This window comes from Tachypleus tridentatus, chromosome 2 (assembly GCF_004210375.1).
Source record: "Tachypleus tridentatus isolate NWPU-2018 chromosome 2, ASM421037v1, whole genome shotgun sequence".
NCBI lineage: Eukaryota > Metazoa > Arthropoda > Merostomata > Xiphosura > Limulidae > Tachypleus > Tachypleus tridentatus.
This window is the reverse complement of record NC_134826.1, coordinates 150,477,244-150,495,714: the sequence shown is the minus strand read 5'-3', so window position 1 is coordinate 150,495,714 and position 18,471 is coordinate 150,477,244. Positions and strand designations below refer to the sequence as shown.

General features: G+C 33.5%; 1 protein-coding gene across 1 annotated transcript in view; it reads right to left on the bottom strand.

Moving 5' to 3' along the window:
- Positions 1-6,016: 6,016 nt before the first annotated feature.
- LOC143245639 (nose resistant to fluoxetine protein 6-like) overlaps positions 6,017-18,471 on the bottom strand; it is a 39,912-nt gene continuing 27,457 nt past the window's right edge. The window contains exons 8-11 of the mRNA XM_076491988.1: positions 16,563-16,683; positions 15,194-15,380; positions 8,238-8,380; positions 6,017-6,398 (exon numbers count right to left, since the gene is read on the bottom strand). Coding sequence (XP_076348103.1) covers positions 6,099-6,398; positions 8,238-8,380; positions 15,194-15,380; positions 16,563-16,683 — 751 coding nt within the window. The 3' untranslated portion in view covers positions 6,017-6,098. The remainder of the gene's footprint in view (positions 6,399-8,237; positions 8,381-15,193; positions 15,381-16,562; positions 16,684-18,471) is intronic.

Here is an 18,471-nt window from a genome sequence, read left to right as displayed (position 1 = left end):
CACAAGTCTCGTTCACACACACACCTCAAACCTACTTAACTAGAAACAAACACAAGTCTCGTTCACACACACACACCCAAACCTACTTAACTAGAAACAAACACAATTCTCGTTCACACACACACACTCAAACCTACTTAACTAGAAACAAACACAAGTCTCGTTCACACACACACACTCAAACCTACTTAACTAGAAACAAACACAAGTCTCGTTCACACACACACCCAAACCTACTTAACTAGAAACAAACACAAGTCTCGTTCACACACACACCCAAACCTACCTAACTAGAAACAAACACAAGTCTCGTTCACACACACCCAAACCTACTTAACTAGAAACAAACACAAGTCTCGTTCACACACACACACCCAAACCTACTTAACTAGAAACAAACACAAGTCTCGTTCACACAGAGACACAAACCTACCTAACTAGAAACAAACACAAGTCTCGTTCACACACACACCCAAACCTACCTAACTAGAAACAAACACAAGTCTCGTTCACACAACCACAAACCTATTTAATTTCTTTACAGAAATACTAACATTTTTGTCACGCGATCAACACAGGTATAATTTTTTGAACGAAACTCTGGTAACCACTTGAACTAACTTTAGAAATATAGACCACAACTCATTCTAACACAACACAACACACTCATTCTAACACAACACAACACACTCATTCTAACACAACACAACACACTCATTCTAACATATCACAACACACTCATTCTAAGTCAAACGTTAAATGTTAGTACGTTTTCTCCAAAGTCCATTACACACTCATTCTAAGTGAAACGTTAAATGTTAGTACGTTTTCACCAAAGTCCACAACACACTCATTCTAAGTGAAACGTTAAATGTTAGTACGTTTTCTCTAAAGTCCACAACACACTCATTCTAAGTGAAGCGTTAAATGTTAGTACGTTTTCTCCAAAGTCTATAACACACTCATTCTAAGTCAAACGTTAAACGTTAGTACATTTTCTCCAAAGTTAGTGCTTCTCACGAATCCGCCATATGTGAATACATTACACGTAAAATTTATTATTAACCACAGTTTCTTCGCAATTATAATAAGAGATAATTAGCTTAGCTATGTTAACTGTAAAATTAACACTGTATAACGGAGTTATTCTTCACCTATTTACAGATGTAAACACACTCTAACTTATTAATAATAATAGTGCTACTCAAAGGATATATTAAAACTCTTTAACATGTACAGTGAAGGTTTAGTAGTATGTCAGAAATTTATATGAAAACAATAAAGATGACAACAGAGTGGAATCTGATTCAAACTAACCTGGAGTGTTTAGTCATCATACCACTACGTACATCGGCTAGTTACCCGGATTTATAGCTACACTAATAAAGTAAGTTGCCCGATTAAAAAAAGTGTTATTTATACTCACCAATCAAGAAATAATAGTATTATCTGTGTGCTTCCGCAGGGTCCACAAAACTGTTATATTTCAAGACTAAATAAAATCAAAATTAAGAGTAATAAATATATTCGTTTCTTCCTTTTGAAGTTCATATATCATGTTGTGTTGTGACGTAAGCGTGCATACTTCTTCTCTCTCGTGATTCATTGCATACGCATGTTTTACTAACGCAAAGACAGTACAAACTGTAACGTTAAGCATCTTTTATGTGACGTCATTTTAGTGATTGACTACTGATTGACTAGCAGATAACGTGCTATTGTGCAGTGGTGTAAGTGGATAAAAAAGGTTTCTCCTTTTGGGTAAATAAACTTTTGAAACTTACATAAACCACACATTGAAAACTCATCCACTTTGAGAGCCTTTATTCTCCCACACAACTCTTTCCTAAAATCTCTGGCCCGGCAGAGTCAGGTGGTTAAGGCACTCGACTTGTAATCCGAGGGTCACGGGTTCAAATCCTCGTCACACCAAACATGCTCGCCCTTTCAGCCATGGCGGCTTTATAATGTGACGGTCATTCCCACTATTTGTTGGTAAAAAAGTAGCCCAAGCGTTGGCGGTGGGTGGTGATGAGTAGCTGCCTTCCCTCTAGTCTTACACTGCTAAATGTACTAATTCATAGCGACCCACAGTGTTGTTTTACCAAGTGGATGATTTAAGACTTTATAAGAGGTGGAACTCACTTGGAAACAGCAGCGTGGAACTACAAAACACGTTTTCCTTCTATTAGAAAACCAGGAAAGCTAACAGCAATAATCAGAACTCTGTTCCGCCTCTATGTAACTCATCGAAATCTAACTTACACTTAAATGTTTGTTTGATGATAATTTGTTTTCCAATTTAGTTGTATATTTGTCAGCGTATCGCTGTTCAATAAAACAGTTTCTGCGTTTAAGTTGTCATGATAGTTTCTGATATAACTGAAGCTACAGCTTCAAATTTAAAAGTCTGTCCAACACACCGTATCTCAACTGCTCAGTCCAGCTTTCGAGTTTGTTTCTCTAATAAATTATTCTTCTGATGAACAAGTCGATATTTTCTGTTTATGTCATTGAGTATAATAAAAGCATAATTCTAACATATAAATAAATGAATCATTAAGGAATTTGCTAACGTTTTTCTGTCCTAACTCTATACTTACTAACGTTCTTCTGTCAAGGTTGTAACTCTATACTTATTAATGTTCTTCTGTCAAGGTTGTAACTCTATACTAACTAATGTTCTTCTGTCAACGTTCTAACTCTATACTTACTAATGTTCTTCTGTCAACGTTCTAACTCTATACTTACTAACGTTCTTCTGTCAACGTTCTAACTCTATACTTACTAATGTTCTTCTGTCAACGTTCTAACTCCACATTTACTAATGTTGTTGTGTCAAGGTTCTAGCTCTATACTTATTAATGTCTTCTGTCAACGTTCTAACTCTATACTTACTAACGTTCTTCTGTCAACGTTCTAACTCTATACTTAGTAATGTTTTTCTGTCAACGTTCTAATTCTATACTTACTAATATTATTCTATGAAGGCTCTATCTCTCTACAGTCACCACATTCTGCTTAGGACAGTTTTGAACATTTTATTTTTAATTAACTCACAGTGTTCATAATACACTGACGGGTATTAAAATATTTTGTTGGAATGTGAAAACTAGAATAATAGTAATAATACGTTCATGTTAAGTAAGACAAGGTTATAACTGATACTCTATTAATAACATAGTACTAATGTTTCTATAATAGCACAACTAAACGGCTTTCTTTGTAAAGAGAACAGAAGTTATATAACGACCATAAATACGGTTTTGTTCAAAAGCACGACCTTAGGAGGAGAGAGAAAACAAGCCAACTCATTTAGGTAAAAACAGCGTTCAATCCCTTATTTTCGGTTAGTGTAAATCTGCCATGTGGAAGAATTAGCAAGTTTCCAGTACTTATATATATCGTGACGTGCGAGCAAAACAACTTACAGGATGCACTTTGTGTTAGTATGAGGATGGATAGTTCTACCTTCTGTACATCCAAACAAAGACACATTTTTTATTATTTCACACAATAACTTTCAACACAATGAATTGAGTAATACACGAGCTATGAGATCTTCAATTTTCATTGAATTTTTTTCTTTTTTCTTTACACTGAAAGTATGGAACTTTTATTTGATAACAAAACATGGTTATCTTTCATGGGCTTTTTTTTAATCCGATACACTGATAGATCTTTACAACATGCATTTTGGTGTCAAATTAGGTTTAACTATCAGCCACAAGTACAGAGTCATTCAACAAAACCGCTTAATTTTGATAAAAGCTCACGTGTTTTTTTTTTGCGCGAAAATAATGAGAGGTGAGCTATTGGCTAAACATATTTACTACATTTTTACCCTTGAGTAAAAATGGACTGTTTTTATATTTTTGTCATTTATATTAAAGACTATTGATTTAGAACAGTAAAACTACAAGGTAAAAGCACCTGCAGATATATAAGTATTGATTAGACTAAGCAAACTAAATTATCAGTTTCTAGCTCATAGTTTCCAAAAAAATCATATAGCTGGACAATTATTATATATTATTTTGACACCTTTTCAGCACAAATTTACTAATCTTTATAAAACAATTCTAATTAAAGATAGTTTATCGTGAGTAATGATGCTTCATACGACGGTACCGACTACATGCAGGTGATGACAAGAAACTGTTAGTCTAGTTTCCATTGCGTTATTATAAAGCAATTTTAACACTGTTTTTGAAAGTAAAAGTACCTCCATATATTTTAAAGAATTTGATTTTTCTGTAAAATAAAAGTCTATTCCGAATAATAAGGTTGCTATTCTGAAGTTAATATCGGTTACTCTCGAGTTTCACTTTCTCACTTGCTGTGGGTTGTTGGTGTGTGTTTAAAAAATTGTGATGTCTTATGAAAAGAAAGGGAGAAAAAGTAGGCTTGAGCGTGTGACTTAAAGGAATTAAGTGAAACCAAACTGGTACCTACATTTATATCACTGATAAGAAATTTTCAGCAAATATTCACTCGTCACTTAGTAAGGCCGAGTTTTTGTTTAACTTGGGTCATAATTATTAAGTTAGAACGTTAAGTTTAATTAGCTTTAAAGTAATATTAATCTTTAAGGCAAAGTTCAGCGCACAAAATCATATATGTGCTCCTAATATTTCTATAAAACGATAAATGTGCACATTCTTCTTACCTTTTGGTAAAATATCCCTAAAGATGAAATCTAAATTTCACTCAACTGTGGGTGATAATTCGAAAAAAATATAGTTATAATAGCTTGCATTTTTTATTTAGAATAGTTATATCAAGCTATCTGCTATGCACATCAAAGTATTTGAAACTCTGATTTCAGAGTTGTAAATCTGCATACTTACTGCTGTCCCAGCACTAAAAAGAATGATTTTTAGGGTTAAATGAAATGTCTAACTTCATGATTCTTAGCATAAAAGCTGTTTTTATAACTGATAATTTTAACTTATTATTACGCTTATATTTCTAGCAAACCATGTAACGATTTTATTTTATTAAACTTACAGCCCCTTATTTTATAGTTTGCTGTGCCCAGAAAATAGATACCCCTTGTTTTACCTTATTAATGACAATATTATGTCTAGTCAAAATAAAACTATTTGCATATTCAATATACGTATGGTTGTTCTCGATGCACAAAGATACACTTCAGATCGACCACTAAGTGGCTTTCCATTGAAGTTCGAATACATGTTAAAAATGAAAACAAAACTTAAAAATTCTTAAATAGTATTTACCATGTGTATCGTGAATGAACTGTTTATAGTTATTTGTTTAGCTTAAACTGAAAATTTTACTATAATGAGTTGATATGAAAACAAAACCAATAAAAAATTTGAAAAATTCACATGGCTGCCATTTTGAAATAGACCTTTAAACAGCAAAAGTTCAGTCGACACAGTTCGAAAGTATTTATAAAACGCTTGACAGGTTGAACGTTATCAAATGTGTTCCATAGTAACTGAACCAGCCAGTGCAGATTGAATGAAGAAAGAGAGACAATTATTAAAGCTCTGGATAGAGCTGTGATGACGAATGGTAGAATAAATTTTTGTATATACATTTGTTTTTAATATATTATTTTGAAAAATGTGAATTGTGTGCCGTCTGTTTATTGTTAAAATTTATCGCCAACAAATCACAGACACCTACTGTAGAGAATCAGGATCTACAAAAACCTGAAAAACACAATTAATAAAACGTTTTTTTACACGTGTTTATTTGTTATTTAAGTCTGAATATACATTGAAACAACAGACTTGATTCAAACGCTGTTATGGACTGCACTAAAATTTTGGTACGTTCTGTTTTCTCAATATATTCAAAACAACTACGATTAACAGTTTAAAAGGATTAGTGTTGGAGAATAAGAAAGTTGGTGTCTAAGCTAATGGGAAACTAATTTAATTAGGGATTTACTAAGACTAGCTCTAGTCATCACGCAAGTGTTCGTGAATGAGGGAAGTGAGGTTAGACTTTACATCTAATAAATAGATCCTTACTCTGTATGCAGAGAATATTAGTGGATAATATTTATTTAAAATGTATTTTTTCAGCTTTTAATCTTAATTGGACATTGTGATAGAGTCCGTTCAGCTCAAGTTGACATTATTATCCACTTGTGATTCATCCACTCCACAGTGACCATTACTAAAGTCACTAACAAAGCTCAATTTCGTCAATACAATCTTTGTATTCGAGTTGCTTTTCTTCCAACGACAAAATGATAACTTTGAATTCTCTGTATCAGGTTTCGTTTTTGCGTCATCTTGATGCTGACGACGTTGGGGGAATAGAAGCTTCTCGAGGGCACCAAAAGGAGCTTCAAACAAGAGGTAAGCACAGAGTGCCAGTGCCATGGTCAGAGTCAGGTAACCAAAGAAGTCGAAAGACTACGAAATGATTAAAAGTAAAGAGTCAGGGTTAAAAGATGGTATTCATTAAAACGTACTTTCTCATTGTATAATAATAAATTAACCCAAAAAATACATGTTCTCAACAATCCAAAATGTACAGAAGTAAGCCAGTAATTCAAGAGCCTCTTGTCAGCCCTTTCCTATAAAAATCAAGCTTACTGGTACGTGTTGCCACAGACGTATGTTCACAAGTACCAGTAGGTGTTGTCAGAGATCTATGTTCACAAGTACCAGTAGATGTTGTCAGAGATCTATGTTCACAAATACCAGTAGGTATTGTCAGAGAGCTATGTTCACAAGTACCAGTAGATGTTGTAAGAGATCTATTATCACAAGTACCAGAAGGTGTTGTCAGAGATCTATGTTCACAAATACCAGTAGGTATTGTCAGAGATCTATGTTCACAAGTACCAGTAGATGTTGTAAGAGATCTATGTTCACAAGTACCAGTAGGTGTTGTAAGAGATCTATGTTCACAAGTACCAGTAGATGTTGTAAGAGATCTATTTTCACAAGTACCAGTAGGTATTGTAAGAGATCTATGTTCACAAATACCAGTAGGTATTGTCAGAGAGCTATGTTCACAAGTACCAGTAGATGTTGTAAGAGATCTATGTTCACAAGTACCAGTAGGTGTTGTAAGAGATCTATGTTCACAAGTACCAGTAGATGTTGTAAGAGATCTATTTTCACAAGTACCAGTAGGTGTTGTAAGAGATCTATGTTCACAAGTACCAGTAGATGTTGTAAGAGATCTATTTTCACAAGTACCAGTAGATGTTGTAAGAGATCTATGTTCACAAGTACCAGTAGGTGTTGTCAGAGATCTATGTTCACAAGTACCAGTAGATGTTGTCAGAGATCTATGTTCACAAATACCAGTAGGTATTGTCAGAGAGCTATGTTCACAAGTACCAGTAGATGTTGTAAGAGATCTATTATCACAAGTACCAGAAGGTGTTGTCAGAGATCTATGTTCACAAATACCAGTAGGTATTGTCAGAGATCTATGTTCACAAGTACCAGTAGATGTTGTAAGAGATCTATGTTCACAAGTACCAGTAGGTGTTGTAAGAGATCTATGTTCACAAGTACCAGTAGATGTTGTAAGAGATCTATTTTCACAAGTACCAGTAGGTATTGTAAGAGATCTATGTTCACAAATACCAGTAGGTATTGTCAGAGAGCTATGTTCACAAGTACCAGTAGATGTTGTAAGAGATCTATGTTCACAAGTACCAGTAGGTGTTGTAAGAGATCTATGTTCAAAAGTACCAGTAGATGTTGTAAGAGATCTATTTTCACAAGTACCAGTAGATGTTGTAAGAGATCTATGTTCACAAATACCAGTAGGTATTGTCAGAGAGCTATGTTCACAAGTACCAGTAGATGTTGTAAGATATCTATTATCACAAGTACCAGTAGGTGTTGTCAGAGATCTATGTTCACAAATACCAGTAGGTATTGTCAGAGATCTATGTTCACAAGTACCAGTAGATGTTGTAAGAGATCTATTTTCACAAGTACCAGTAGGTGTTGTCAGATATCTATGTTCACAATTAAGGGCACATGTTGACACAAATCTATGTTTAATTTTACTCATACGCATTGAAACAGATCTGAGTTCACTTTTACTGGTTCGTGTGAACACATATCTTTTCACGATTGCTAGTGGTTGGTACATATATGACCTACCTTGTTATGTCCACTTGAATTATTATGAAAGACAACTGACTTATGTTCAAGTTCTATCGATATTAGTTTCAGTTTTGATTCATTAACATATTTTATTAATTTATGTTTAGCTTTACTAACCCGTTCAAAATGGCTGAAGTTTCGACGTTCACGTTGGAGGCCGTTCCTTACCCAAATGATAACAAAATGGAACAGATATGCAGAGTAAGTGAGTCGACCCAGCGGAATGAAGATTTTCCACGAAAGAAAGGAATCGATTATACCTTGTTCAAAAGAAAGATAAAAAATGGTATTATATCTCTGTGTAACGTTTAAAGTCGAAAACACTGATTCTATTAAAGGTGTAGCTTTACATGACTAACTTAGTTTTTATATTTCTCTTTAGGAATTACTTATTTAAATATTTTAATTCAGCAGTTTTATTTCAAGCGTTTTTTGTTGGATCTTTTCGTAAGAAATTTGCATTATTAAATATTTAGTTCTCATAAGTATAAGGCATTGTCACAAATATAACTGAATTGACAAAGTGGAGATTTCGAATAAATAGCAGAGTCGCTCATTAATGTTTCAAAAGCATATTTATCAGAGAGATGAAGAAAATACGTACGTCTCAACTGGAAAAACAGCAGACAGAATCCATAAAATATTAGAAAAATGATCCTTCACAATATATATTTTGCAGGAAGATGTGTCAATAATTAATGTTATGAGCGTTAGATGGCGATACAGTCAATCTCTATTATTTATTTCTGTCATTAAAACTAAGTTAAGTTTGGTGGAAATATATGTACATTATATTCTTTTAATAAACACAGTAAGATCAGTTCAGTGTTATAAGTTTGAGTAAGATGTTAAATGCACTAAACAGCCTGTCTGTACAACACTACCATTCATTGTAAATACATTGAAATTGTTTTCATATTGGAATGTCAAAACGTGTATCTCTTTATAGACTTAATAAACTGAGAAAATACGGTCAAATCTTTAGCGTACACATTGGACGACGACTTCGCGACTCGAGGTTTACTTAGATGAATATAACATTATCTGTTTGTAAGGTTGTAGTGCCATGTTGAATTTCGAGGAAAACTACACGAGAACTCTCTCATAACCAACTTCAAGTAACAGAAGGTTTGTAACTAACAACTGTTGGTTTACTAAGATGTGACTGCCTCTTATTACGCAACCATGGTCTTAAAATGCAATTATCTTGTTGTTGTTATTGGTTATACCGAGGCTTGAGCCTTGGATCTACACTTCACTCTGGCACATTAGTGACTGTTAAAACAGTGCCTATAACAATAACAGTTACATATAGCGTATTTTTCATAAAAGCTCTAAAATAACGACAGGAGGTCCTAGTGGTGATAAACTTTCTACACGTTTGAGAAGTAAAGAGAACTAAAATTCGATACTTCAGAGTGTGAAACAGTCGATGACACAGAGATTTATTTAAACAACTAATTTTTCATCAATATCTGTGTGATCACACCAGTGGCACAGCGGCATGTCTGCGGATTTAAAACGTTAAAAACTGGTTTTCTGCCCGACATGGCCAGGTGGTAAAGGCACTCGACTCGTAATCTGAGGGTCACGGGTTCGAATCCCCGTCGCACCAAACATGCTTCTCGTTTCAGCTGTGTTGGCGTTATTACGTGACGGTCAGTCCCACTATTCGTTGGTAAAAGAGTAGCCCAAGAGTTGGCGGTTGGTGGTGATAACTAGCTGTCATCCCTCTAGTCTTACACTGCTAAATTAGGGACGGCTACGCAGATAATTCTCGTGTGGATTTGCGCGAAATTGAAAAGAAACCAAACCAAAGTGGTTTTCGATAGCTCTGGTGTGCAGAGCATAGATAGCCTCTTGTGTAGCATTTTGCTTAATTTCAATATAAACGTTTCTACATGTGAATACTTTTAAAGATATTTCGTTTAACAAATAGAAATTATCGATTTGTGGGACTGTTTAAAAATTAACAGTTATATGTCGATATTTAATATGTCATATGTCATCATATTTAATATGTCATATGTCATCATTTATTTTAGTCAGAGATTCTTCTATTTTGTCACTTTCTCTATTACTATCAACATCTTAAGCCTAGATAAACATCGTTTAAAACTAAATTTGATAAAACAAATCTAAAATAAATGCCTTTATATTTATTTTCAGATAAAACACGGCTGAAGTCTAAATGAGGACCAGTTTGTTTATTTTATTATTTTAGTTGAGAGCTTCATAACAGGTTATCTGCACCCTTTCTCACCACGTCGTATCAAACTCTGAATTTTGCCATTGTAAGACCGTAAACGTATTACTGATATATCAGAACAACAAACTGGATCAGACACAATTAACTCTGTGATCCTGCTATGTCTGTGATTCATAAGAAATAGCTTTAGGTCACCCAGTTTCGAGAAAGAACACACGTTAGCGTAATACCACTAAAGAACACACGTTAGCGTAATACCACTGACCTGTATGAAAGTACAAACTTTTCACACCTGTATGAAACTTGTTCGTAGGGGTTCTTGATTACCATTTACAAGGAATTTAATCTTTTCCTTTTCCAAATGTTCACATAAAGCTACTCAGGTGATCTTTGGACAAAATGTTCCCTAATTTCAAAATTACACCATGGAAGGAACTCAATCAACACAACCCACAATCAGTTTTTTGTAAGAAACGAGTAATTTTGCCGTCACCCTTACAACGAACCAAAAGTGATGTTCCCTCACTGAGACAGCGGCAATTTTTCGGAGTTACAACGCTAAAATCAGGGGTTCAATTACTCTCGGTGAACACTGCAGATAGGCCGATGTGGCTTAGCTATAAGAAAACACACACACACCAAAATACGCTCCGCTTTAGCACAGCGGTATGTCTGCGAACTCACACTGCTAGTAACCTGGTTTCGATACTCCTGTGGGCAGAGCACAGATAGCCCATTGTGTAGCTTCAAAACAAACAAACAACTCAAGCTGCAGATAGTTATGTTATTTATCTATTTTTAGCGGACGCAAACATTAAACCTGCAGATTCTCTGTCTATATCTTCATACTAGTCAATATCTCACTGACTGAAATACTTTAGTTTCTACAGTATCTGAACTACCTCCTCTGTGCTAAAATGGAACCCATTTCTGTCACAAAGTCTCTTTATTTTTCAAATGTTTGCTTCTTTAATGTTGCATTATTTTTTTTTTTTATAACATATTTACTACTTCTGTATTGCTATGGTAATAAAGAATGAAATATTGATTTTGTTTAATGAATTGTTTAAAATTAGTAGTTTGAAAAACAGTGTTTATTGGGAGCCACTTCAGCATTTTGAAATTTACTGTTAGGGAACAATATGCCTAACTAAGATTGATTATAGATGTTTAGTGAAGCTAAATTAAGAGGTGTGATTTGGGTATTATGTCAAAATACACTGTATATCGTCATTACTTCGTTTGAACCGGTATATACTTTTCTAGACTTTCAACAGACCCTATTCATAAGACGGTTTCATCAAATTATTGAGAAAAAACGTCTTGCTGCTCCTATTGTTTTTCTACACGCAACTTGTGGGTTGCGGGTTCGACTTCTTTTACCGAGCAAGCTCGCCCTTTCAGCCTTGTGGACATTGTATTGTTATGTTCAATCCCATTATTCGTTTGTAAAGCGTAGCTCAAGAATGAACAGTGGGTAATATTGACCAGCTGTATAACCTATACTTTATCACTTCTAGAATACAGACAACTAGTGAAGATAGCCCTATAGCAGTTTTGAGTGAAATTCATAAACAAACAATTTTCTACCATATCAACACATTGTTCTTTACCTCTTATTTGCTCCCCCGAGGGCTCTGACTTATATTAAATTCATTATGCAAGGAGACAGAAAATGTCGTTATAATACAAGGTTTTCTTTTTTCTCATTTTTTCATAGCTTATACAATTATCACATATTAGTAATTACTAAGATATTTTACACAAAATCAATTCGCAATTTTAGAAACACGAGAAAAGATACCGTATTACCACTTAATAATCAGTGATGACAAGAAAACCCACTTGTAGAGAAAACTATATATATATAGAAACGGCTGGTTTGGTTTGAGAAAATTTATATTTGATTGACATATTCTATTTTATGTCAACTTCATTGACATCCAACAGCGAAACTTCCTTGAAAAAATTAAAAATTTGTTTTTTCCAGAAACACCTAAAAACAACATCTTAAAGGATTTTTGAAAAGAATTTTCTCACCAAACCATCAACATAATTTCACAAAACAGAAGCTGAAAAACAATCTTACAAAAAGAGACATTAATTCCATTAAAAACCTAAAACAAGACAAAAACATAAAAATTCTTAAAGCAGATAAAGGAAATGCTATAGTCATAATAAACACGAATGAATACATCCAAAAAATGAATAACATCTTATCAGACACGAACAAATTTAAACCAATACACACAAATCCAACAAAGACACACGAAACGCAACTGAACAAATTACTACTAAAAATGAAAAATCCAACACAAACAATTTCACAAACACTTTATTCCTACCTACGTAAAACCGACTCACGCACACCGCAAATATACGGCATCCCCAAACCTCATAAACCAGATTGTCCATTACGACCAATAATGTCCACATATGAATCGTTTAATTACAATCTTGGTAAATACATAGCATGGGCATTCTCCAAATATGTAACATCAGCCAGCTCATTCATCAAAACTCTTTTAATTTCAAGTCTAATCTAAATCAACTTAATCATAAAGCCTTAATGGCCAGTTTCGATGTTATATCCCTCTTTACAGAAGTTCCAACCACTGAAGCCTGCAAGATAGCCTTAGAACTCTATATCCGAGACCCTAACCCAACTATAGAAATTCCCAGTAACCAGTTAGCAAACCTAATAGAATTCACCACGATAAAGACAAACTTCATGTTCAACAACCAAAACTATATACAAACAAATGGCCTAAGCATGGGCAACCCAGTATCACCAGTTCTAGTCAATATTTTTATGACACAAGTTGAATGAAACACAAGCAATTAACACAGCATTACATCCACTACTATACTGGTAGAGATATGTAGATGACACGGTTGCAGGATTCAAATCTACAGAACACATACTTAATTTTTTCAATCACATTAACTCTATGCATCCCAACATTAACTTCACATGTGAACAGGAAGAAAGCAATCAAATATCATTTCTTAACCTCAAAATTACAAGAACTGACACACAATTCAAAACAGAAATCCACCGAAAAATCACCCCTACTGGACTATACATTCCTTGGGACTCAGCACATGAAACAAAACAAAAACTCAACATACTAAGAAACCAAATAAACACAGCCACAAAACTATGTTCACCAGATAAAATTAACGATGAATTAGACAAAATAAAACAATACTTCATCAACATCAAATAGTTTCCTCCACAAACCGTAGAAAACATTATACGCACACACCTAGACAGAAAGCAAAATCAACCAACTAAAGTAAATATATCTCACGAATCAAAAAATCACGAAACCATATACTGCTGTATACCATATATTCCTGACATCAGCAAACAAATAACCAACATTTGGCAAAAATTAGTAACAAAATATGACATTCCAGTTAATACCAAATTTATTCAAAAACCAGGCACAAAACTAAGGTCTATACTATGTAAAAACTACACTGACAAACACCACACCAACATTATTTATAAAATACAATGTGATAACTGCCACGACTTCTATATTGGAGAAACAAGTAGAAAAATGGAAACCAGATTCAAAGAACATAAAAAGTCACCTTCACACGTTTTCGAACACTGCAAGTCAAATAAACACAACATAACCATAGAAAACACTCAAATACTAAATAAAGAAACAAACATAAACAAACGCAAAAATAAAGAAGCCTTACTTATACAACAACTCAAGCCCAAAATAAACCAATACAAAGGAACACCTTTATACCTATATTAATAAATATAATCAAACATCTAAGCACACCATCTACATTCCTACACTCAATTACACAACCCCCTCCAAACATGAAGTCAGCTATCAGTCAATTACCTCATTTTTTCTTTGTGAACCTGAACCGAAGGAGGTCGTAACGTTGTTCGCTCCTGTACATAAAACTTTTCTCAGCCCAAACCAGTTGTTTTTGTATATATATTTTTTGTATTACTGCTTTTTAATTTTTGTTTCCACTAGAACATATTTTATAATCTTTGTTACATTTCAGGACACGGCTCGGAAAGTTCTTATCGACAACCTGAAACGTTGTTCTACTTATTATCAGGTCAAGGTTATGGACCATATGAACAATACGATTGTAAGTATTCTCAACTCTTCATCAATAGACGATAAAGAATTGCTCAAACTAAATGGAACGGACACTTTGTTACAATCCTGGACTTTGGACTAAGGATTAATTTGCCTTTCTTTCGATGTACTTTTAAAACCAACTCAGAAATAGCTTAAAACCCCATTTCATTATATTAATTATATTTGCTCGTACTATCTGTGCTCAATTCAGTTTTAACTTTGCGCATTTTAAGGCACTATTCTATTATTATCAATCGTGTTCTGGTGACGTGTTAATAAACTTTGTTTTTTAAAGGTTAAATACTTTTCAAACTTTATTGTTAGACAACAGCAGAATGTTTCAGAACTGCCTTTAACGAAGGTATAGATAAAACGTATTGACGTTAAAACAACACTGTCTTGCTTTATAATAACGTTGAGAAACGAACCTTGCTTTTCAAAGGTTCAGAAAAGTGAAGCACGACTCCTACTGAAACAAACAAAAAAAAAAAACAACAACAGTAGTGGGATAGTTAAGATTAAAGTGTTCAAGTTAGGAGTTAAATGTTTTCTTTAATGCGGTTTTCTTTCCAGATTGTATTGTATCTGTGTTTCTACAACTACTTACGAAAGTTGAACATAACAATGCTTTTATATTGCTTTTCTGTTTTGTTTTACTTGTCTGTAAAATTATCAATTATTTAAAAATCGTCTATCTTTATGACAATCGATAGTAAGACATAAAATAATCGAATTACCTCCTCTGCCTGTGGCACAAGCGAATGCCAACCAACCCAATCCAACAGCCCAGGCAGAGCGATGAAGAGAGGCATAGAGCCCAGCCTCCCATGGAGAAGGAAGGTTACCCCTGTTGTATTCGTAGGCTCCGTACAACGCTGAAACACTACAGGTTATAGCAGTCACCCATAACCCAAACTGTAGGATCTGGATAGAACGGATAAAACATTTGTAATAAAACCCAGTGCATATCTCGTGTTTATTCAAAATATTTACGTTGTTTTTCAAGATATGTCAAAACCGTTTTATTTCAAATATAAATCAAATAAATTGTTGCTGTTTTTTAATATATTTTAGGGTTCCATTTTTAGTCCTAAAATAGATTTAAAAACAGCAACATTGTTTCGATTCTTTTTTTATAGTTGTTGCAATTTTTTTATCTTACAGAAATACTGGAATCATATTTATCACTGTAATATACGAAGACGCTATTTCTCTATCAGAGAACTCGGTCAAAAACAGAAAAATTTGAACATGAGAAACAGGCAAATAAATCTATAGCACAAACTGTAATGTTAAATTGATAAGGTACATTGTATCTTTTGAACACAGATGATTGTTTATTTGTGTTGAATTTTGCGCAAAGCTACACGAGGGCTATCTGCGCTAGCCGTACCTAGTTCAGCAGTTTAAGACTAGAGGGAAGGCAGATAGTCATCACCACTCACTGCCAACTCTTGGGCTACTCTTTTAGCAAATGGTTTTGGATAGACAGTAACATTATAACGCCTCCAAGGCTGAAAGGGCAAGAATGTTTGGTGTTATGGGGATTCAGACCCACGACCCTGAGATTACGAGCCGAGCGCTGGACCAGGGATACATAGGGAGAAACAAGGAACATGTGGCAGTGATAATACTGACAACGTCAAATATGAAGGTACATCAAAAGCGGCACCGATTTTTATCTTAAAAATGTTTTCTTCTTAATATTTTGTACATAATGTCTGTTTTATTTTCGCATTATTACTGGTGCAATTATTACCAATGGCATTATAAATATTTCGTTTTTACAATTTTGCATCATCACCTGTGCTATTTTAAACAGGTACCTTTATCACCTGTGTTATTTTAACAGATATCATTACCACCTGTGTTATTTTAAGAAGTATTATTATCACCTGTGTCATTTTAATAAGTACTATTATAACTTGTGTTATTTTAACAGGCACCATCTTTATCTGTGTTATTTTAACAGGCACCATTATCACCTGTGTTAGTTTAACAAGTACCATTATCACCTGTGTTAGTTTAACAGATACCTTTATTACATAACACCATAGTTTTACATGATTTATTTGTCAAGGATCATAAACTGATATCAACACTTACCGGCCTAATAATGACATCTCGATGATGAATCAGCAAATAGCCAGTGATTACTCCGATACAATAAGGTCCAAAATGTCCATATGGTTTCCAGTAGATGTCTCTTTCCAGATTTTGATTAACTCTGCACATGAAAGGCTAAAATAAGTTACAAAAATCCTCGTGTGGAAAATAAATTAATTTGTGTATACGTCACTGCCACGAGCAGAATTATACTGGTTGGTTTATATTGACTGTTAAAAGAACATTCTCTTTATAAACTTAATAATTCGAAACAAAACCTAACATTTTCCTTGATACAGCGAAACAGTTTTATTTCAATTGCACCTCCACCTCCAAATGGCACAGCGGTATTTCTTCACTAAAAACCTGGATTCGATACCCATAATGAGAAAAGTACAGACATCTCATTTGTTTAGCTTAGCTACTAAAATCTGAATAAAATAATGTCTTTGTAACATCATTAAAAATTAATGGAAGTAATATATAATTACAGTTTTTGTTATTGTTATTATTTACGATATGTTGCCATTTAGTTTTTGTTATTGTTATTATTCACGATATGTTGTCATTCAGTTTTTGTTGTTGTTATTATTCACGGTATGTTGTCATTCAGTTTTTGTTGTTGTTATTATTTACGATATGTTGCTATTCAGTTTTTGTTATTGTTATTATTCACGATATGTTGTCATTCATTTTTTGTTATTGTTAGTATTCACGATATATTGTCATTCAGTTTTTGTTGTTGTTATTATTTACGATATGTTGTCATTCAGTTTTTGTTGTTGTTATTATTTACGATATGTTGCTATTCAGTTTTTGTTATTGTTATTATTTACGATATGTTGTCATTCAGTTTTTGTTGTTGTTATTATTTACGATATGTTGCTATTCAGTTTTTGTTTTTGTTATTATTCACGATATGTTGTCATTCAGTTTTTCTTATTATTCACGATATGTTGTCATTCAGTTTTTCTTATTATTCACGATATGTTGTCATTCAGTTTTTCTTATTGTTATTATTCACGATATGTTGTCATTCAGTTTTTGTTATTATTCACGATATGTTGTCATTCAGTTTTTGTTATTGTTATTATTCACAATATGTTGCTATTCAGTTTTTGTTATTGTTATTATTCACGATATGTTGTCATTCAGTTTTTGTTGTTGTTATTATTCACGGTATGTTGTCATTCAGTTTTTATTGTTGTTATTATTTACGATATGTTGCTATTCAGTTTTTGTTGTTGTTATTATTTACGATATGTTGCTATTCAGTTTTTGTTATCGTTATTATTCACGATATGTTGTCATTCAGTTTTTGTTATTGTTATTATTCACGATATGTTGTCATTCAGTTTTTGTTATTGTTATTATTCACGATATGTTGTCATTCAGTTTTTGTTATTGTTATTATTCACGATATGTGAAACGTTTCTCTTAGTCTTCTATGTTTAATGAGGAATATGACCTTTCTCTAGTATATCCGGTCACTTTAAGACAGCACGTGTTTCCCATATCTGATTCAACACTTTGGAGTTTAATAATGACCTTTCTCTAGTATTTTCGGTCACTTTAAGACAGCACGTGTTTCCCATATCTGATTCAACACTTTGGAGTTTAATAAGAGGGCAGTAAAAATAATATTACTGCCTTACTGTCGGAGCTCACTTATGGTTTTGGATATCTAGATATTATAGAAGAAATTAAATTTCTTTGATTACATGGAAAATAAAGTGTTTTTTTTTAGGTCACTATCCACTAGTGACGTTAAACACGGTTGGAAATGAAACTTTAACAAGCAGAAAAGTCAACATTCTGGAGTATGTATTGAACCATGAAGTAACCAAATTATTAATTGTTACAAATCTATACAAATCCACCTTTGACCTTCTGCGTGAACGTCAAAAAC